The sequence below is a fragment of the Octopus bimaculoides genome, chromosome 3 (assembly GCF_046866305.1).
Source record: "Octopus bimaculoides isolate indiv1 chromosome 3, ASM4686630v1, whole genome shotgun sequence".
NCBI lineage: Eukaryota > Metazoa > Mollusca > Cephalopoda > Octopoda > Octopodidae > Octopus > Octopus bimaculoides.
In genome coordinates, this window is record NC_142930.1 from 138,858,013 (window position 1) to 138,881,711 (window position 23,699).

Genomic DNA, 23,699 nt, shown 5'->3' on the forward strand with positions numbered 1-23,699 from the left:
AAACACTAGAGATGTAGCGTCTCCTTGATGGTGCAATCTCAGCTCACGCCTGTGCATTATCAGCCACAATATGCCCAGTCCTCTTCTCACTTGCTGCTGACAACAAATAGAACGCCTGACCAGTAGAATGAATCTCTTCCATAGAAAGTGGTGGACGGGAACTGAAGCAAGGCTTGACGGCATGGCGGTAATATATGGTGTTGGTCATGTAAGTATTCGCCATGTATGCCCGGGATTTTAGAGAGCTTTCTCTTTTCTGAGTGAACTTGGCTACGCTGACACTCGTTCCCTCGTCCCAGTTCTCCACTTGGACATCCGGACCAAACCAAACTGAATAATTTGACCAGTATGTCAGTCCAGTGCTCCTCTGCACCTCGATGCTGTTGGATAGCATTTACGTGCCTCTCCAGGTGCCGAGTCGCACGATCACTAATATTTTGCTCCTTCCACTACTTTGTAGTCTCTTCGAATGATACCTATCACCTTGATGTCCGACTCTATGACGGTGACGTCGTCCATGTATACTAAGCTGGCTCTTCCACATCCCTCTTTCACGCAGTATGTCCCTTCAACCTGTCTAGTTTCTGCAGTAGGTCTCTAGAATCTGCACATACAAAAGGACGAGAGGGGACAACCTAAAAGGATAGGGCGCACGATACTGAATAATTTTAATAGGTGGCCATTCACCCTAACCACCACATAGATATCTCTGTATACTGCGACAATCCAACTTCGGAAAACGGAACCGAAATTAGCCGCCGTGAAAACAGCTATCAAGCAGTCGACCCTATCGAAAGCTTCTTATTGATCTAAACTGATCAGGACCCCACCCACGCCAAGTTCCTTACTCTCCCTCTCTATGACATATCACATGAGGTGGAGGTTGTCGTGAATAGATCTGTTTGGGATTGTACATGTCTGTGTATCTTCAATCAGACCATCGACGACAAACGCCAACCACTTTGCAAATACCTTGACCAAAATTCTGAAATTTGCGTTTAGCAAGGTTATGGACCAAAAATTTGTTTGGGTCCTTTGTCAGCAATGCTACCAATTCCTAGATTCACAGAACAGGGAATTCTTTCGTTCTGCTACTAGTTGCAATATGTATCTACCAAGGAGTCTCCGAACAAGATTGGTATACAAAAGTAAGACTCGTAGAGCAGACCATTCAAAGTAGATGATTTGCTTCCGTTCAGCCAATCATCGCTTCCCGTATTTCCGCTGCTGTAATGAGCTTTTCGCAACACTCCACCTCCCTTGTCGAGAGTTGCGACAAGCCATTGAGGTGAGCATTGAAATCTATTCTGCGTTGCGGCTTGTCATTCGTACTGAACAGTCGACCTAAGTGCTACTGAAAAGCCGTACACATCTACTTGTGGTCGAGTTACACGCGCCCATGATGGTCTGCCAAGGCCAAATTGTGCTTTGTTGTCACGTTACGCCTCTATCACTCGAGCTCACCGAGTGGTTTTCAAATATTCAGAATTTACATGGAGAAGGACCAGCAACATATCACTTGCCTACAACACTACACATAGCGGAATCCACCAAAAATCTAGTTCTGATGGGACCATGCCACGTGCGCTTTCTGAAACAGTTAGGGAAGACAGCAAAGTCATTACTGTGGTGGTTGACCGCTGTGTGTTGTACTGCGATGGCGTAAGCTGTAATGGTTTTACTGTAGGCAATTAAGTGTATGAACATCCCTTCGCTGAGTGGCGCTTCCTGAAGTAGCCTATTCGATATCGTAATGTTGGGGTTTCCATTGTAATGTGGAAAAGTTTCATTTCCCTATATTTACTTATTACTAGCTTTACCGTCGAACTACATTGTCCTAAATATATGCTAGATGTTCTATCATACATCGTGGAGGGTCCTTTCTACTTGTGTCCGTGGCCGCTCCCAGTCTACATTGCCCTCTTATTCGGGTTATTCTCTCAATAATAATAATAATAATAATAATATAATACGACGAAGAAGAAGACGAAGAAGAAAAAGAAGACGAAGAAGAAAAAGAAGACGAAGAAGAAAAAGAAGACGAAGAAGAAAAAGAAGACGAAGAAGAAAAAGAAGACGAAGAAGAGAAAGATAACCTGGGTATTAGAATTTGGCGTATGAAATGATAAAGAATTAGAAAAATATTCTACTTACCTTTTAACATGATCCTCAAAGACGGAATAAACATCGTCAACTGTTAAGTTGGTATTGTATTCTAAGTATAAAAGCACGCTTGCTTCAATTCCATAGTCATTATTGAGAGGTGAAATATTAATTAAAGAACTTGACTGATAACCCAAAGTATTGTTTGAAAAATATATGGAATCTATCTGCAAGAAAAAAATAAATAATTGATATTTAAAAAAAAATGTTTTCTTTTGTTTAAAAACGAAATTAAATTCAAATAACAAAATAGATCTGTCACAACTCAAGAAATAGTAATTTTGATGTAACTTATCGAGATTGCACTCGCTATATGACATGCATAAAATGATGGTTTGGCCGAATCGTTAAGGAGTCAGACAAATTGTCTTGCGGTATTTTTTCACGGCCCTTTAAATTCTGTGATCAAATTCCAAAGCTGACTTTGCATTTAATCCTTCTCAATCAAGTACTAGAATCTATACAATCTGAAATATGGCTCCCTCAAGACTGAAACATTCAGTCTATGTTAAATATCATTATGCTACACATAGTTCACTTTCCGTTGAGATTTCTCTGAAATTTACTTCACCCATCAAGGGTTCGATAAAAGGAGTTCCAACCAAGTACTGTGATCAATTTAATCGATCATACCCTTCTCCTGAAAATTCATGGTCTTGCCCTGTGTCTAGGTTACAAATCAATATATCAACAGTTTATACACTCCATCATGCAATATTTGGTTAATTATTGGTGCTATGCTCAGCATTGTCCAGTTGACCTTTGATCAAAATTGTTCAGTCAGAACCATCCCGTCTTTAATTTTTCAAACCTGAAGTACCTTGGGCTACATTATCCTCACATTTTAAAGTCGGTAGAATGTGATTTGAGGGAAGTTTGGCTGCTATTTCTAGCAGGTTAAATGGCTACATAGAAGCTCCTCTTACTGGCACGTGTAGCTACATTTAATTGTGAAAGACATAACTGAGGCTGACTGCAACCATAATTCTATTTCCCTATGAGCGATCTTATAGTAATTACTTTCAACTGGCTTTTAGTATATGCTTGTAAGTTGGAAGAGACAATATTGATGACGTGCTCTCATCTGCTTCTCCACCGAGTTGATGCGCACCTTCTGTTAATATTGATAAGGTCATACAGTCTGTGACGAAAGGACTCTTGTTTGATCAAAATTGAGGAGTGGCTGTGTGATAAGTAGCTTGCTTAACAACCACATGGTTCCGGGTTCAGTCCCACTTCGTGGTACCTTGGGCAAGTGTATTTTACTATAGCCTCGGGCCGACCAAAGCCTTGTGAGTGCATTTGGTAGACAGAAACTGAAAGAAGCTCGTTATATAGATATATGTGTGTGTGTGTGTGTGTGTGTGTGTGTGTGTGTGTGTGTGTGTGTGTGTGTGTGTGTGTGTTCCCCCAACATCGCTTGACAACCGATGATGGTGTGTTTACGTCCCTGTAACTAGCGGTTCGGCAAAAGAGACCGATAGAATAAGTACTTGGCTTATAAAGAATAAGTCCTGGGGTCGATTTGCTCGACTAAAGGCGGTGCTCCAGCATGGCCACAGTCAAATGACTGAAAGAAGTAAAAGAGTAATTATAATAATGGTTTCAAATTTTGGCACAAGACCAGTAAGTTCAAGGGAAGCGGGTTAGTCGTTTACATCGACCCCAATGCCAAACTGGTACTTATTTTATCGACCCCTAAAGGATAAAAGGCAAAGTCATCTACGGTGGAATTTGAACTCAGAAGGCGCGCTAACGATTCGGCTAACTCGCTGCCTTAATAACAACGATAATAATAATAACAGTTTCAAATTTTGGCACAGGACCAGCAGTTTTTCTGGGGTCGATTACATTGACTCCAGTGAGCAAGTAGTACTTATTTCATCAACCCCGAAAAGATGAAAGGCAAAATCAACCTCGACGAAATTTGAAGTTAAAGAGTCGAAAGAAATGACACTTAACATTTTGTTCGACGTGCCAACAATTCTGCCAGCTCGTAAAACACAATCAGTGATATGCGTTTATTGGTATGATACTCCGAAATTGCAACAACAACTATTTCAACACAGAATTCCACACAAAGAATCTTGTAAAATATTTCAAAGACAAAATATTAACGTGTGTGTGTGTGTGTATCTAAGTGCGTGCGTGTGCACACGCGTGCTCGCACATGTGCGTGCAGCTTGTGATGATGAAAACGATACTGCTTAGTCTTTGTAAATCTTTTATATTCATGCAATAGGGACATATTGTTTAGGCCAAAGCGTTCAACCGTGACCGAACAGGTTCATGGTCAAAGACTTTCCAACCGAGACCTTCTCAACTTTTTGGAGATTATCCAAAACTACACTGTCTAATGAGTTCTTTGAAGCAAATGGCAGTAGATTTGAAGTCTACCTCCTTTTTTATCCTTTTGGTTAAAAAGAATTGGTATCATTATATACCATCTTTTGTCGTGTAAAAATCTTGTGGTTTTCAAAAGAATCGTATTACAAATATTATTGTTAATATAAATGGTTGTAATATTCTCGAGTTCATTGCCACAATTCCATCACACATGATCGCTTATGAAAGTCACCTTGTTGCTATTGGGAAGCTCTAGACCTGCCTAGATCAGTGTCTCTCAACTACTTTTTTACCTATGGAACCCTTTGATTTCTATTTTACTCGGGCAGACCCTCTTAGCCATTCATTTTTTTAAAATCCTGTTATACTTTTATAATTATTATCAGGAATTGTATAAAAATTATTATTAAAATATTTTGTGTATTGTAGAAATATAACCAACTTATTGGAGATATAAATTTTAACAAAATCTTTTATTGACTCCTCAGGGCCATATGGATCCTGGTTGAGAATCACGTAATTCCTGTTCAGTTTACATTTACACTTGGCTTTTGGCTAAAATTGGCATATTGATTTCAAAACTACAGTCAGCTTTCTATCGTTTCAAGTTTGTTTTTCTACAGTTAACTCAGAAAATAAGCACACTTGTATTGTTTGTCCGTAAGTAATAAGGCTGATCAGCTACTTCTATTACCTTATTGATAATAATCAATGATTGATTATAATCAATCACATTTCAGCTATGTCCATCGTATATTATTTTTTCCAATGTCTTTTCCCTATTTTTTTTTAAGCTGTTGAGTGTGATTTCCTGAACAATTAGCTGCTGTGTTTTTTAACCCGCCATGTGATCACGTAGATGCTTTCTCATTGGTCTGTTATGTTCCAAGTGGTAAGGGTTTGGGATAAACAGAATGATTGCTCACTCACGGTTATCTTTGCCAATGAATCATCAAAGATTAAGACGGACGAACTTCACAAAATATCAAAGTTATATTTTTATGAACACTTACGTACGACTGTATTGAGATACAGGGCTCAACGATATTGCTGGATTTATATTCGCCATCTTATTTGTAATTGGATTTCTTCGGAAAACACAAAACTTTTGAAGGAAAATGATTAGTCGATACAATCTCACTCAGTACATGACTGGTATTTTACTTCATCGTATCTCAGGGGATGAAAGGCAAAAATTGACCCCGATGAGATTTGAACTTCGAGCGTAAAAAAAACTGGAAGAAATACTGCAACGCATTTTGCCTGAAGCTCTAATGGTTTTGTTAATAAACCGCCGACTTCAGAATTAAAAAAAAAGCAACGATTGCTATTCGAGGTTTAACCAAATAAGATTTTTTTTTTCCTGTTGGAGGCTTTGTTATTATCTTTAACTAAGTAAAGAGATGTGAACCAGTAACAACCAAAAATTTAACTTGTGTTTCATATCTTGTTTACCAAAAGTTTACAACTCAACAGTGTGCATCACTGTAATATATTTATTTCTTCTGATAGTCTATATTTGATTCCACAAACGTTTCAGTTTATATACTCTTGGAAATAAAAGAGCCACTTATGTTGTTGTTTCAACGCTTCACTGATTGCTGCTGTGATTAGAAAAACAAGATTACCAAAGCAATGTAGAACCGCATTATTTCTTTAACATGTCAGCATCGACTAAAACCGGATGCTGTCAGCATTTAAAATTGAATATAAAACGTATATTTCATTTAACCACCAGTGCCTCTGACAGTGTACGTATACACTCGCCACAGTACTGTATAAAATGTCTTTTTAGTTGGCCTCCCAAAAGTAAACAAAGTTGTGTATCGCAATTCCCCAGGGTTTTAATGTTTAATCTACAACAGTTTGGCTTCCGACTCGTTGATGCTTGCTATGATAAAGTAGAAACTTCTTGGAGGTTTGGTGGTTTCATTTGCGAATTTCAAATGCCGTTTGTGAAAATGCCGCCAGCTTTATGGCTGGTTTCAAGAATGAACTTCTTGTAGTAAATTTTGTGAACAATAGGGTCATTAATTGGAAGAAAAAAGAATAAGAAGAAATAACTATCAACAAACACACACGCACGAGCTAAAAGTGTATGTACTGTTTGAGCCGAAGTAGTATTCAAATATAGATTAATAATAATAATCCTTTCTACTAGAGGCACAAGGCCTCATATTTGTGGGGAAGGGACTAGTCGACCCCAGTGTTTCACTGGTACTTAATTTATCGACCCCCGAAAGGATAAAAGGCGAAGTCGACCTCGGCGGAATTTTTACTCAGAACGTAGCGATGGACGAAATACCGCTAAGCATTTCGTCCAGCGCGGTAACCATTCTACCAGCTCACCGCCTTCATAATAATAATCCTTTCTACTAAAGGCACAAGGCCTGAAATTTGCGGGGAAGGGACTAGACGATTACAGCGATCCCAGTATTTCACTGGTACTTAATTTATCGGCCCCGAAAGGATGAAGTCGACTTCGCCAGAATTTGAACTCAAAACGTAAAGAGCCGAAACAAACATGACGAAACATTTTTTCCCGATACTCTAACGATTCTGCCAATTCGTCATCCTTAATAATAATTGATTCTGATCGATTCAATTATATCGCTCTCAGTAATTGACTGGCGCTTTATTTTATTGACTCCGAAAGGTAAGGTTGAGTTCTTTTGGGTATGAACTCAAAACGTAAAGAATCAGAAAGTAACACCACGAGGCAGTTTGTTCAACGCTCATATGATTCTGCCAATTCAATAATAATGATTATTTTTAAAATAGGCAAAAGATTAGGAATTAGGAAGCAAAGCTGACAGTATCGCATTGGACTGGAATTTTAGAATTTATTTAACGCACCTCAGTCTGATTTATAGCATATTGTACATTGATGAGGCACTAAACCTTAAGTTCATTTGTAGGAGGAGGCTACACAGTTTTTTTCTTCCTAACACACGTGGTTTTCATGTCTTGTGAAATAAACCGACATTCGTATTTAATGGCAATCGGATCTGGAGCTTGTGTTCTGCTGGCATGGCACTCAGAGTCATTGAGATATACAAGCCATTACGCCACAACAAGGACTGGACCTTGAGGTGACTTACATTTCTGACTAAACCATAAAAAAAAAAGAAAAAAGCTTCAGTTAACAATTTACTTATAAGCTATTAGAGTGGTAAGTCCAGAGAAATACATCGATGTCTTAATATATAGTCACACTTACTGACAAAATATTTTATCTATGTCTAGTACAATCGATCCTTCGTCAGTTAGTTTCATATGTTATACACTCCCACCTCGGTAACAATAAATAAATAAAGTTATCTTATGTATACAACCAAGACAATTTTTGTTTTTCTATTTATTCCATTTTTCGGAATCGCTAAATCTTAGACTTCTTCAAGGCTAGAATTAAGGATTCGTTAATACGATTGGTATCAAGTCTCTTAACTGAAATGAAAGGAAATCCTTAACAATTTTGCTAGTGTTAGTCATTGCTTTCTGCGCTGAAACCGAAAATAAGTGAAATAGTACTACCTTTACTCAGTTCTTCAATTGTTAGAATAGCAATGAGAATGCATTATCTTAACGGACCATTATGAAAGGCGCCAGCATGTTAAACATATTTTCTCTGTAGAAATTCATACTGTCAAACAGCATAAAAGTTCCTATTTTAATTGATACCTTCCAACAGACGAAAAACTAATTAGCATATATTTTCATACGTAGAACAGGAAATGGCTAAATATCAAATCATTTCGCAGAAAACAAGATTTACAAAGAAAATTGTTCTTGACTACTATTGAGTGAAATATTCTCTGATCTTTGTCATTCTTTTACTCTTTTACTGGATTCAGGTATTAAATTAGGGCCATGCTGGGGCACTGTATTCAAGAATTTCAGTCAGTCATATCTACTTCAGAATATATTTCAGTCTGGTATTTATTTTGTCGCTATCCATTAGGTCGAAGTGTTAAGAATAATCAACTAATATTATTCTTTTCAGATAAGTAGCTTGCTTACCAACCACATGGTTCTGGGTTCAGTCCCACTGCGTGGTACCTTGGGCAAGTGTCTTCTACTATAGCCTCGGGCCGACCAAAGCCTTGTGAGTGGATTTGGAAGACGGAAACAGAAAGAAGCCCGTCGTGTATGTATATATATATATATATATATATATATATATATATATATATATATATATGTGTGTGTGTGTGTGTGTGTGTGTGTGTGTGTGTGTTTGTCCCCCCCCCCCCAACATCGCTTGACAACCGATGCTGGTGTGTTTACGATCCTGTAACTTAGCGGTTAGAATAAGTACTAGGCTTACAAAGAATAAGTCCTGGGGTCGATTAGCTCGACTAAAAGGCGGTGCTCCAGCATGGCTACAGTAAAATGACTGAAACAAGTAAAAGAGTAAAAGAGTAAATGCATTTGTTATTTTAAGGAATAGTGAGCGATGTTATGTCTCGACATCATAGTAACTATGCAAGGATGTTACTATTATTATTTATCCCTATTACATTTAATGTTGGGAGTACCAAAAATCTAGTTAGAAATAATTATGCGGGGAGCAAAATATAACACTAATCAATTGACTAATATTTTAATCATTTCGGCAAGTATCGTAGACAGCTCCAGTCACATTTCGACGTGGCATAAACTTCACCGTACTTGCCAGAAAAGAGATGAGAGAATCTCTGCGCAGAGCACCTTGGGCAAGTATTTTTTTTACCTTGGCTTCGGGTTGACCCAAGCCTAGTGACTAAAATAAGATAGACCGAAACTTTATAAAAGCCTGTCTGATATGCTGTACATGTAATTCAAAGGGTTAGCATTGTTTCACACTGTCACGCTGATTCTGCTGGAGGATTACTTAAAGAGTTCAAATAAGTGTCTTAATATATAGTCACACTACATAATTTAATGAATAAACAATTCGGTTGATCAAACAACTGCACTATTTATCATCTCAGCCGATGGAGATCCATTCACTGTTATTTACCAAGAGAACAATTTGAGAACCAGCATATAGATAAATGATTAAGAATAATCGGTTAAAGGAGTAAAAACGACAACGGTCAAGACGACTACATATCGAACTGAAACCGATGTTGCCTATTGTAATATAGAGGAAAGTATGGTTTTATAACTATTCAAATTTTATTGGAAGATGGCTTCGTCTTTTAATAGAAGAAACTTTAAATATTTTCTGATCTCGGAAATAACGATTTCTCATAAATCATAAATGTGCATAAATTAAACTAATGCTACTTTTCAATTTTTCTTCGACTACTTTTCTTTTTTTTCTTTTTAAGGACTTGTAATTGACTGGATCTGAGAACGGTGTTTCCAACTGAAATAATTACACCGAAAGAGTCAGTTTAGCCATTTCAACACGCGCGCACACATACCTTAAATTCACTTCTCATTTAGTTTTGTGGGTGTCAACATTTTCGTTACACTAATCGCATCTGTGATAACGACCTAGTCGCAATACTACGATGAAGACTCAATTCAAAGTAGCCCTTCTACGATACAATTGCCACTTTCTTCTTTTGGCCAAAATCATAAGATTTACACAAATGCTAACAAATGTTTGTTAATATTATTTCATAATAGAAGGCAGTGAGCTGGCAAAATTGTTAGTACGTCAGGCAATATGCTTAGCGGCATTTCGCTTGTCTTTACCTTCTGAGTTCAAATTCCTCCAAGGTCGAATTTGCCTATCATGGTCGATAAAATAAGTACCAGTTGAGCATTTGGAATTGGTGTAATCAACTTACCCCACCCCCGAAATTACTGGACTTGTGCCAAAATTTGAAACCAATATTACTTCTGAGGAGTGTCGGATCTAGGGTAGAGATTGGGTTTTTTTTTTTTTGTTTAACTCCAGATCATCCTCAGAACAACAGACTTAAAATCAAAGGTGTGATGGTTCCGGCCACGGCCATTCATATCAGTTAGACATTTCAAATGTCTTCCAATTTTTGAAGGCAGGAAGTTCAAATTTGAGAAAAATTAGCTGCCGTTTCTAGCATGTTATGTAACCGTGTAGAGCAGTCGTGAACAAACTACGGCTCGCAAAACTTCTGAATGACGCCAACGAAAAATTACCTTAAATGTTTTTAGTAGCACAGCTCACCAAATGACGAGACGTCTCATGCATCCCGCTCTCGAAAACGATTGTCCATACCTGAGAGGTTGGTTCGCTTTGGTATGGTACCTAGTTCTAAATCAGTCCTGATCGAGCAGATATATAATCAAAGTCATTTCAGCCGTAACTATTCTATCTTTTAGCATGTTTAAGACTACATTATTGAATGTGTCGTTCCTTCGTTTTTATATGATAGGGATGTGATGTAAAGGAATTTGGTGGCGTTTTTCTTGCTGGTTTAGGTCGAATTTGACTTTCATGGTCGATAAAATAAGTACCAGTTGAGCACTTGGAATTGGTGTAATCAACTTACCCCACCCTTGAAATTACTGGATTTGTGCCAAAATTTGAAACCAAAATTACTTCCGAAGAGTGTCAGGTCTATGGTAGAGATTGGGGTTTTATTTTTTGTTTAGTTCCAGATCATCCTCAGAGCAGTAGACTTATAATCAAAGGTGAAAGTCAGAAACAGAAAATAAGATACTCAAGTCTTTTTTCACAGATATCATAGGTTGTGTGAAGTAGTTACGACAAAATGAAAAGAAGACCTGATCAGAACTTTCTCTGAAAGGAAGAAGATCGATAAATAATCTGTGTGATCAAGAATTCTATAAGGTCACGAAGTGTGTAGCTACAACCAATTACTAAAGGAGTCTACTTGAGATATCCAATGTCATCTCAGTGTGGCATCTTGGAATACTGTTTCTACCACAGACTCGGATTGAACTAAACCTTATGAGTGAAATTAGAGACAGAAGCTGTGTGGAAACATGTGGTATGGACTCAATCTGTAATTCAAAGAGTTAAATTTTGTTTCTCTTTTAGTCAAGAGAGAAGGTTGGGCTTCCAAGATTGGTGAGATGAAAGGCGAGAAGTATCATCAATCCGGAAGCCTGGGCTAAACTCTTACAGCAGAGTGAACAAAGGACACGAAAGGTGTCGCGGAATGATGTTAAAATAGTATGGATTAAGTCTACCACCTATGTTTACCATAGTGGGATTTGAATTGAGAATGCAAAGCAAGGAGAAAAATGCCAGAAGGTATCTCATCTGACATTCTTACAGTCCAACCAGTCCATTATATTGGATTGGTACTTTTAGTTTTAATTTACAAGGGATGGGAAACAAAATTGACCTCGGTAAGATTTGAACTCGGAACGCAGAGAGTCGAAGCAAACACCGGAAAGCATTGTACTCGACGCTCTTACGACTGCTAATTCACAGTCATACACTGTGTTTGAACTTCGTTCATGAATATTCAGCCACTTATAGTTCTTCCTAATTTTGGCAAATGCCAGCAATTTCGAGGGGAGTGGGCAAACCGATTGCATTAACTCCAGTACTTGACTGGTTTGTATTTTATCGATCCCGAAAGGCTGAAAAGCAAAGTTGTTCTCAGCAGAATTTGAACTCATAACGTAATCAGCCAAAAGAAACACTGCTAAGCTTTTGTCCAACACCTCAATGATTCTGCCAGCTCGCCGCCTTAGCCACTTACATACATTATGATATAATGACTATGTAGTTCCGTTTATGGATCAGCTGGAATACTCGTCGCCGTAATCTGCGAAGGCGTACCATATAGGTAACTTATACAATAACCAAGTTTAGATATTCATAAAATGCCACAGGTGCTAGACTTCACAATCACTAATTATATCTTTCATTACAAAACCACATGTATAGCATTGCCAAAACTGCATTGTAAACACTTGAATTTCTTACAACTCATTTTTCCCGGATGTCAGTCTATAAAAGCTATAGCTGAACCTCACCCACGTTAACCTCAGAAATTTGGGAGGTCAACATGAACGATACTAAACTGGAACATTTGAGTTTCTTTGACTAGTACATACTAAGTAACTCCCATAATTTCACCTAGTGATCCCAACCCCTCAACGAGAATCTGCTGAGAATAATTTATAGCTTAAACATAAGGCCACACAATTGGTGGTGTGATATAATCGATTACAATAGCTAGCTCCAGAGGGAATAAATGCGAAGTCAACAATGACAGGATTAAAAATCAGAACATAAAGAAAATTATTAAATATTGTGAGGCATTTAATCTCCCTTTTTTGCCACTCATCGCCTTTTTTAAAACCAACAAAGAGGATTTTCTAACATTAGCATTAGACAATATTTGGAGGAAGAACGTAGTCGATTAAGGTAATGGGATTTATATTACTGACTACCATAACGATAAAAGACAGAAATTAATGTCCGCAGAATTTGAATTCAAAAAATTACTCTGCCACTCACTGCCTTTCTAAGATATTGTAGCGAAACTCGAAACCGAGTCGTCGAATTACGAAGTTAAAGTCATGATATAACAACGGCTTCTTCACGTTATTGGCCAATCAGCAGCCAGACATCATGCGGTAAATCACTATATCCTTCAGGAACTTTTCCGCTACAAGGGTTATATAAAGGCTACTTTTAACGCCAATTTTCAGAGTGTGTGGCAACCTGCTACACACACACACACACACACACACACACACACACTCTTCCTCGTCTTTATAATAGTCGTTTTCACGACTGTCTGCTCAGCTTGGATATGTTGATTGAATCTACCGCGTCTTGACAAGCCTCAATATAGAGCTTTTGTAATCAACTAATTATGAATGCTACAGAATCATTCCTTCAGCTGTGTTGACTTGATGTCGAAACTTTATAATTCATGACAAATTTTAAAATTATTCGTGTAGTTAAATAAAAGTTACTATTAATGTTCGTTTGGTGTTATATTATTCACAGGTAGCCTCACACGCATATAACCAACAAACTACACCATCAATAAAGGATAAAGAATATGATTCTCGTAAAATTAACACCAATCTTATTCTTTTTGGCTTTAAATATGTTTTTATGATGTAGTTTGGTGTCTGACAATTGTTACTTTATTAACAGAAGTATATTATTTCTCTCAGCTGATAAGTGCACATAAATACATATTTATAAATGAATATATAATCGCTTGGGGTGCTTGCTTGACAAGGCTCACTTTTAATGTTCCCTTGGATCCAAAGAAGATTCTATGCAGGATCTGCTAGAAATAGCAGCGAGATCATTAAAATCACACCCTACTATCTTTTATCTGTTTCAGTTATTAGACTGCGGCCATGCGGATTGCCTCCTTAAGGGGTTTAGTTGAACAAATCAATCTCAGTACATTTTTAAAGTCTGGTATTTATTCTATCGGTTTCTTTTTGCCAAACCGTTAATTTACGGGACGTAAACAAACCAACACTGGCTGTCAAACTATGCTCGCGGTCAAATACATACGCACACATAATGAAGACGCTGGCTAATGTAATCCTGAATATAAAAAAAGGCGAGATGGTCATGTTTAGAACGCCTTTGATCATAGGCTTATTCAGAGTGGATCTAGGGATAAACTATGACGTCAATAATAAAACCATCTTTGTTAATAATTAAGTCGATGCTGGGGCACTACATTGAAGGATTTGGTAATTTCAGATCGCCCTAAATACACACACACACCGCAATGTAAGCGCTGTAAAGTATACGAAAATATATTCTATATAGTGCAAGCATTATCTGATACGTTGGGTAGAAATGGTATATGTTTATTACATCAGGAGTTGACATTTCCACTTTGAGTTTTGTTCTATGGTGGAACAACCAGCCTCAGCCAAGTTGATATAAATGCACGCATATACACGGTTGACCGCCAAGTTTTGATATAAATGCATGCATATACACGGTTTAGTACTAGGAAGAAAGGTAGCGCTATTATCCTTTCCTGGCTGGGTAGGGGAAGTAGTCCTCAGACTGGATACTTCGCAATTTTCTGTAATTATTTTAAAAAGCAGTCACCCAATTCAAAATTATTTTGTTGATGTAATAAATCAAACGTTCCTTATTCATTTACAAAATACAGTAACAGAGTATCTAATTATATTCTTTGGTTTGATGTTTAGTAATTTCCTGGTTGAGTAAGCTCACAGATACACCATAAGATAATTCTAAAAGAATGTCTTAGCACAAAGTGAGGAAATTGTCTTTATAAAAACGTTTTTAACTGCCAGTTTTTTAACTGTCAACATTGATAAGATATTATGCCTGACAATATCAAATAAAGCCCCTACATTGCTGTTGTGGTTTCACACAAGGTCAATGTCGATTTATTGGGCCTATGATCGAAGACATTGCAACAGTGACCATTCAGCGAATCTAGCATTACTTTATTCTTTTCCTCCTTCCCTTTTAATGAAACTTGGTTGTGATACAAGGGCTATTTGGCTGCTTGTTCTTGTTATTTAACCCCTAGTCAGCTCCGAGCAGTACTGGATTAGTCATTAAGCAAAATAAGCATATACACCGGGCATCAAAGGAAGGGGGCACTAGAAAAATGGTAAATAGTTTGCGGCACAAAAGAAATCACTTGCAAAAATAATATTTCAAGTGGTTTATGTGATCGGAAATATAATTTTGAAGTATTCATGTTGTCATGAGAATCTGATCAAAGATTTTGCAATTAAAAAAGAGAAAAACTTTTCAAATATAAATGAAGTGGAAGTAATTGAACATTATTTTTCTATCTCACTAAGTTTTGTTTCATTTTGAAAAATAAAAAAAATTATTCTATGGTCTATTATTGTTTAAATTTTGAATTATATACGGAGTGTCAAAATCTTTTAAGTGCTTAAGGCCTCTATGGGTCTTAATCCGGCCCTAGCCGCAGAATTCCAACCGAGACCATCTCGTTTTTTCTATATATGTAGGACTGCATTGCACAATGTGAAACTAGGATGATTTGTTTTCTATTTCCAACTGATTCATAAGCCCTTTATATTGGAACTTCCTAGAGAGTTTGTATGGCCCCTATATAATAAATAAGTTATGTTTTCTAAAATATTTTAACATTTCTTGCATGACTACATTCTCAAATATCTCAAAACTCCACACAGTCTTATCAGTTGAACCCGTCTCTATTTTTCTGTTACTTAAATCATTTGTTTTCATAAACCATCGAGAGAAATCTGAACAGTAAAGCATCTTGCTAAACATAGCAGCTAAATTACCGTTAATAAGCCCGGATGTATTGGATAATGCAGATATATATCTGCAGTAAAAATATGGGGTAGTCACAGCTGGAGCGTCTTTTGTCATGAGACTTGGTCAATTACAACTGACTATGGCAAAGCAAAAACAACTATCTCTTTTAAATTTGGGCATATTCCAACGTAAATTCAACCTGTTAATACACTGTCTCTAATCCTCTAGATAGTAATTATTATCCAATTAGTAATAATTGATTTGGCAAGGTATGAGCCCTGTTCCAGCATATGTGCCAGATTTCGATCAACAAGCAACAGTACTGCACAGAAGATGTGCATTTTAAAATGCAAGAGCTCTGCCCAAAGTGCTGTATAGCAGTGAAACATGGAAAATGACTGCAAAAGTTGCCAAAAATCTAATGACATTCAGCTAATGACGCTTACAGAAGATCCTCAAAATTACGTCATGGTTTCGCTTAGCAGGTTATTTTTGGCGCCTGCTAGCAGCTCGGTGTACAAAAATTGCAAGGAGATGAAATCCGGAAAAGGGGCCGATCCTAGAATATTTGGCACTGAAAATTCCAGGAAACCCTCAAATATACAAGGACCAGTTGGATAAACGCGGACAGAACTACGGCAGATTTACAATAATGCAAGAAGATCTAAGACTAAACACTAATATTAGAGTGGATTTAATCGATAGTGCTTCCTCTGGAAGCATACGGCTTATGTAAGAAATCAATACAAGTAGGAATTTTATAGCGGCGCAGTGGAAGCATCTAGGACAGAATATCTACAGAGCAATTAATCGAAGTTACACTGATTGGCAGAATCATTAGAGAGACTGAAAAATGTCTTAGTTTATGGCTATCAACATTATGAGCTTAAATCATTCCGGAGTCATCTTTCATCTTTCCGAGAATCGATAAAATAAATTATAGTCAAGTACTGGATATCCATTTAACGGTCTTGTGTCAATGTTAGAAATCAAAACTTATAATCAGAAGGGGAGAAAATCATCAGCACACTAGAGCGGTAGAAAGAAAACTGGACCATGACTCGGGGGTCTTTGCATCAAACTAACACCAGTCTAATACTTTAAAAGGCTTCTTAAACAAAAGAAATCTGCAGGGTTTAGAAACCTCGAGTTACCTTATATACTCGTGTGTAAGTCGCACCATTTTGTACTTGATTTTAACTGAAAAGACTGTGAAGAGGACAACACAGGGCAAAGCTAAAATTATGAAGAGAAAAGGTTTTTCTTTTTACCAAAATTTCACAGTAAATTACCGATGCGATTTATACACGAATGAGTCACTTGTTATCGCGTTGGGGATCTCCTACTCCAGGGGTTCTCAACCATTATTTCCTATGGACCCCTTTAATTACTATTTCATTCTGGTAGACCCCCATAGCCATTCGATGCTTAAAAATTAGTTTTATAGAAACTTCTTCAAAATTCCTATTTGGTTTTTCACACATTAACTTGTGTAGGTTGAACTACGTAAAATGTTAGAAGAAACGTAGCTGTTGCTTGCCATACATGCCAATACATACATTTTAAACAGTTTTTTTTTTCAGGGGTACTTAAAATACTATTGTGGGTCCCCAATTTGCTATTTTGTGGTGTGGACCCCACAAAATCTTATATGGACCCTCAGGGGCCATATGGACCCCGACGGAGAACCATTGTCCTACACCAATGTAAAAGCTACCAGATGAGCCACGGCGAGCACTTTTATGTGAGACAGAGATTTGCTACTAAAAGCAGCAGTTAAATCAGCCTTACACCACACCATCTTAAAAGCCAGAAAGATACATTAATGTAATCCTGGATCATTGGTCTAACAGATGGGTTGGGGAAGGTTGATTCGCAGCAGCAACAACGTAAATATTCATTCTGATGTATTGGTTTCAATAAAGTCTGTTACAACTATCTTTTACTAACAACTGCTAAACCGTAGACAAACGTGAAAACTGGAGAGGGAAATGTAAAATAGATTTATATGTATGTGTGTGTGTGCGCACGCATCTATCTTATATTTTTCTCTCTCCCGATGTGTGTGTGTGTGTGTGTGTGTGTGTTATGTATTTTACATTTCTCTACTCTCAACCAGGTATAACAGAAAGCTACATCATAAGAATTTAGAAGCTTCGAGAGGACGTGAAATAAGTCGTTTCTAATAGTTGAACTCGAAGCTTTCTAATTTCTCTATTAAAAGGGTTTTTTTTTAAAATTCAATATTCACACACCATTGTTTACAGCTTTATCTGCTTAGAGTTCAACTTTAAAATCGAGCATGTGTGTGTGTGTGTACATATACATCAGTATCGGCCAGACTATCGAATGTTATACACTGCGTTGATTTACCCTCGAATGATGCTACCACGCTGGTTAGGTGGGCAGGCCATCATCCCTGCTGAACAGAACGACAGTCCTTCGTAACTTTAACGATTTACAACTGAGTGGAACAATGTGAAATTGTTATTTTTTTTTCTCAAGAACCACATTCTTGCAATCGCATGTGCAATATCCTAACCACCAGGCCATACACTGGTGCGGCAGGACGCTAGAGCACTTCACTAGATGCGTAATACTGTTTAGGTCGACAAAAGTAATAGGGTACCGCACTTACTGTCCGATAATTTAATTCAGCTTGGGGTTCTTTGTCTTGAGTGCTAATCCTGTGTACATCATGTTAACATTCATCTTTTTACCGTTCAGGATTCGATAAAAAAAAAAGGAAAAAAAATCTAGTAACAATCTAGTGTGCGATTTCGTCAACTGTGCTCCACCATTTTCCAACGTGTTTACTCAGAAGAACTCTAACAAATCGATACTTATAACTAAAGCCGTTACGAACGCTTTGTTCCAGAATATCTAATGACTTCTGTCTTCGCTACCTCCAGCTTATCGTTCTAGGTTGGGCCTCCAACGTAATGGCGCCTTTCTTGTTTCAGTCATTGGCCTACTAACCATGCCGGAACACCACCTTGAAGGGGTGTTAGTCGAATAAATCGATTTCAGTACTTATTTAAGTCTGGTACTTATTCCATCGTACATTTTACTGAACCGCTAAGTTAAGGGGTGTGTTACAAGAGAGAAAAAATGACCAGCGCCGGTTGCAAGCGGTGTGGGGTGACAAACAAAAAGGTACACACACACAGTTTCCGCCTACTAAATTCACTCACAAAGCATCGGTCGGCCCGAAGCTATAGGAGAAGACACTTGCCCTAGGTGTTGCGCAATGGGCATGAGCCCCAAACCAATTGGTTGCAAAGTGAGCTTTTTAACTACATAGACATCTCTGTGCCTAGGTGAAATACGTGTCTTTGGTAATATAAACCTGGTGGATTCAGTCAATCTCTCTCTCTCTGTCTAATCACAGCTGATGTCTTTGAGGGAGAGAGGGAGAAGAAAAACGCTGCTATATTAAATTATTCGTTGATTTATCATCTCCTGTTTGCTTGTTTATTTATTGGAATTTTGATTGATTATTAGAGCTGTGTTTAATTATCCAGATGTTGAGGGGAAAATTTCTTGCTATGCATTATACATCGTGCTCTGAATATTCGTTTAATTCTGTTATCCATATTATGCGAGATGTTAATTATATATATTCATGCGAATAGGGATTCTTTTTTTATTGACAAGGACGAAAAGCAATATGAATCTGAGAAGGGAATATGTTGAATAGAATGTTGGCCTCAGTGCGATTTGAACTCAGCTCGCATAGAACCTGAACGAATAGCACAATGTAGTATATCAAATGCTCTAAAATCTCTGCGAAATATTGCAAAACCTGCATTGCACAGAGTAGAATTTCACTCCGTCAGGAAAATCTGGGAAGTTTTTACTGACATACAAATCTCCAAGTGTGAAACTAATTGTACATTAGTATACGCTCATATAACTGAGCGATATGTACAAAGTACCGCTGTTACTAGGAGAATTTTGCTTCTCTCTCCCCAACAGTATCTTTTTGGAATCACTTAAATGTCACAATATTTCATTTTCCTTGCCTAAAAACATCGAATCAGAAGGCACCACTATTTCTTAAGTAAGAGGTAGGTATTGTAGAAATGAGCGAAACTTCCATATGACAAACTAACCGGTTTCAGTTCCCAATTAGTGTTATTTCATTTCACAAGCATAGTTAATGCCTTGAATAAAGGCCCGACCATCATAGCTTCTATTATAAATATTTACCGATGTATTAGTCAGGAAGCTTCTAAATGGTTGCGTAACCTGTAAGATATAGCAATTAAATCTCATATCAAACAACACGGCTTTAAAAATTAAGCAAACGCTAATGTATTCCTAGATAAACTAATCCCGAAAGCAAGATGTGTGAAGGTGCAGAAAGCTTTTGATCATGAACATCAATTACGACTACTGCACTATTAATGACTGATTTTATATTTGTGGGGAAAAAAAGATATAATTAGACATAAGTAACTCACCCCTGATCGTAAAATCCGATTACTTATATTTTCATACTGTTTGTGCGATTTATTGGCGTATTCTGAGATATAATATAACGGTTTGTAGTCGAAAGTACCAGCTTCTTCTCGTAACTCGATATGTAGCAAAAACGTCATTGCCTCTGAAAAGAAATGAAAGCAGTAATAAAATATGAAATGCAATGCTATGTTCACTTTTATTTTAATTGTATTTTAAGTGTTTGAGATAGACATTATTAATGTATCCTTGTAATAATTGCAAGTTAATACCTGCAGGAAACTCATGAATAAAGTGTGGACAGGAATGAGTAGCCGATCTCTAATAACGTACTTATAAAGAATGAAACTTTTAAAATATTTTTTAACCATAAAGAAAACAAAAAAACAAACCAACAAAAAAGAACGGAAGATGCTTGCTCGATCTGGTAAAAAGGGCAGCGAAACTCCATCTAAATAAACTGTAGTGTTATAGAAAAAGGAAAGACTAATCATACTCTGACATAAATGCAGATGTGATAGTCACGACTAGAACGCGTTTGATGATGTATATTGAGTCAGGATTGAACTGGAGCTAAACTACAATAACTTGAACAGGGATCAAATTCAAGAGGGATGATAATCTGGAGACGAAAAGCTGTGCTTAGTCTGAGTGACATGAGTGATGACAAGAGGAGTGACGAATGAGTCGGGAGAACCATCTTTATTCTGAGATTTAATAAATTGCTTCATAATGCCAAGGCTGATATGAAGTAGAGGTAAGATGATTTTCTGGTTGAACTAAAGCCTCTTTAATCACATTAGAAGACACTGCGATCATTCTTGACGCTGCAATTATTCTTTAATCACCCAATTTTTTTCCCTGGCTCTACTATTATACATTATGAAAAGCGTGGGTATTTGGTGTACCCACTTTGTTGCCCCAAGAGAAAACTGACCATCTTAAAGTCCACGCATAACACCCATTGATGATTGGTGGTTCTGGCTATCTTGTTAGATATGATGGTAAGAAATGGATACCATTTTTGGATTCAGCATATCAAAACGCCTTCAAATCAAATAAAAACGTCCCAACAAGAAAATACCCGAGGGGTTATGTATTTAATCACTGTGATTTATCATATTGTTTTGAAATATTCACATCTATATGACAGTACTCAGAGTGAAATCAGTATCTCCTACAAACAAATCAGTTCATCGTTTAGACATTTTACTATTTATTTGGCTGATTAATTGCAGAAACGGTTAAGCGATGTAAAAAAGTACTATGCTATATATATATATATATATATGTGTGTGTCTTTGCGCTCTCAGTTCAATTACTGCTGACATGGGCTATCTTTCCTTGGTAGACAGAATGAGTACCAGTCAAATACTAGTCCGATATAATCCGTTTCTGCTATAAATTATGTGGCCCTTTGCGCCTTTGTTAAAAATATTTATATTTACTTGTCTATTGACACGTTAAGTAAATAACAGGAGGAAACTATCAACGTGTTGGGTGTGAAAGGTAAAACAAGAACTTCTTGAAGTCTGGATATAAATAAATAATGTCAATTCCACAAAGAAAAAAAAAAAACAAGTAAGCGATTCTATCAGACCAGGCTGACAAAACGGTGTTAAACGAAAGAATATTGGCAACTGCTTATTTCTCTTCAGATATTAATTTCGTTGCTGACTTCTGTTTTCTGTATTTCCTTATGAAAACACAGCGAGTGTGAGATATCGGGTATAAAAAACATGCACCATTAAAAAGATACGAAGTATGTATATATATATATATAATAGAGGTTTATGAAACAGGAGATAAATAAAAGTGTCAATTTACACAATGCAGATCGTGAGCACACAGTTGACCGATATCGTGATATTAGAGACATATACTAATAAATAACGTAGACGTGCCATCCGTATGAAAAGAAAGAAATACTATGATTAAGAAATACAATGGTTAAATTAGCGTAGAAATATTTAATAGAAGTAATAAAACACCAACTAGAAATAAATGCTAATGAGAAAAATACTATCAGCCAATAGCTAATGTTTCAACGTCGGCAAGTAAATATAAATCTGGGCATATTTTTTCTAATTAGAATGAACGCCGCTGCAGGCACCCAGTTACCAGACGGTGTTTAATCGAACATCGGAATTGAATCAATCACCTAAGAACTCAGTCAAAACAAATAATGCTTCAGAAGCTTAAAACGGTTTAACAACTTTGTTAATCAGCTGCCTGGACTGGAGCTGTATTTTATGGAGCCCGAAAAGATGAAAAAAAAAAAAACATTGACTTTGGCAGGATTTGAACTCAGAGTGCAGAAAGGCAAAAACAAATATAGCAAGACTTTGTTTTCTTTTCTTTTTTTACACTAACGACTCTGCCAATTCACTGCTTGCAATACAAAGCTTTCAATGTGGAAAATGTTGAAATCATGTATAGAACATGTTAAATATTTTGCAAATGACATTTGCATCAAAATTACCCCACTGCCACGAAGAGAGGCAAAAGAGTCACTGTATAACGACATACAGCATACTTATTGTAATAAGAAAACAGAATCATGCATGCATATAAATTATAAATAGATTCGTGCGAACAAAATGGCGCCTTGCCTGTAGAATCGTTACTAAATATACTCAGACCATCTTTATACAAAAACAACACATGGAAAATACATTAAGACTGTTTGTTATGCGAATATTTTTTTCTACCAATCATCACAGTTATTTTTCTCTATTTTGTTTTTCTTGTAGCTACTCACAAAGAAAACGTAAAACATCAACTAATGAACACACTATTTAACGAGAGACGTTTCTAGGTGGTCGCTTCTTCGAGTTCCGTGAAAATCTAGTAATAGGCTTGGGTTAAATGTGAAGTATTAGCCATAGTGGAAATGGTAATTGACCCAGGTAATTTGTGAAATGTAGGTCCTATTTTAAGCTGTTCATTAAATATTTTCGTAAGCAGTGCCAGATATGTATGATTTTTGCATGGATTACTGGTATATAAATGTATATGTAAGGTGCATACTAAGGGTAACAGAACAAAAAAAACTATCTTTTGGTACATATTTAACAAAGGATACTTCGTTTGTTTCTAATAAGGGGATTAAGCCTCCTCAAAGTAGCAAGCCCAAGCCAACTGATCCATCTCCCTCCTCTCTATTCTAAGGGAGGATAGGACTTGTGAGCTAGAAATAACGTTTATCTGTGCCCGAAATCAGCCTTTCGTCTTAAAAAATAACACATTGCATAATGTTGCTCGGGACACACAATGCTTGAAGAGAATATAACAAGAGAAAATCATAGCTTGAACAACTGATTTCAGAGATATAATGGAAAACAACAACCAATCTTATCTTTTACTTGTTTCAGAGTCATTGGACTGCGGACATGCTGGGGTATCATTTTGAAGGGGTTTGCTCGAACAAATCGCTGCCAGTACTTTTGTCGTTATTTTTTGCTAAATTAAGAGGACCCAAACAAGCCAACAATCAAACGGGGGAGGGAGAAATAGACACATTATATATATATATATATATATATAT

The 23,699-nt window shown here is 37.0% G+C and overlaps 1 protein-coding gene and 1 long non-coding RNA gene across 5 annotated transcripts in view; one reads left to right on the top strand and one right to left on the bottom strand.

Annotated features, from left to right (window-relative positions):
- Positions 1-23,699, bottom strand: part of LOC106868471 (uncharacterized) — a 374,724-nt gene that overhangs the window by 41,017 nt on the left and 310,008 nt on the right. For all 4 annotated transcript variants that reach the window (XR_016241222.1, XM_089349730.1, XM_089349731.1 and 1 more), the window contains 2 exons: positions 20,155-20,297; positions 2,155-2,330 (listed from right to left, as the gene is read on the bottom strand). Coding sequence is in view for 3 of the 4 variants with exons in the window: in XM_089349730.1 (XP_089205856.1) it covers positions 2,155-2,330; positions 20,155-20,297 (319 nt within the window). In the remaining variant the exon portion in view is untranslated. The remainder of the gene's footprint in view (positions 1-2,154; positions 2,331-20,154; positions 20,298-23,699) is intronic.
- LOC149136747 (uncharacterized) lies at positions 20,320-23,519 on the top strand. The gene is made up of 2 exons (XR_016241226.1): positions 20,320-20,909; positions 22,906-23,519. It is a non-coding gene; the product is annotated as an uncharacterized LOC149136747 (long non-coding RNA).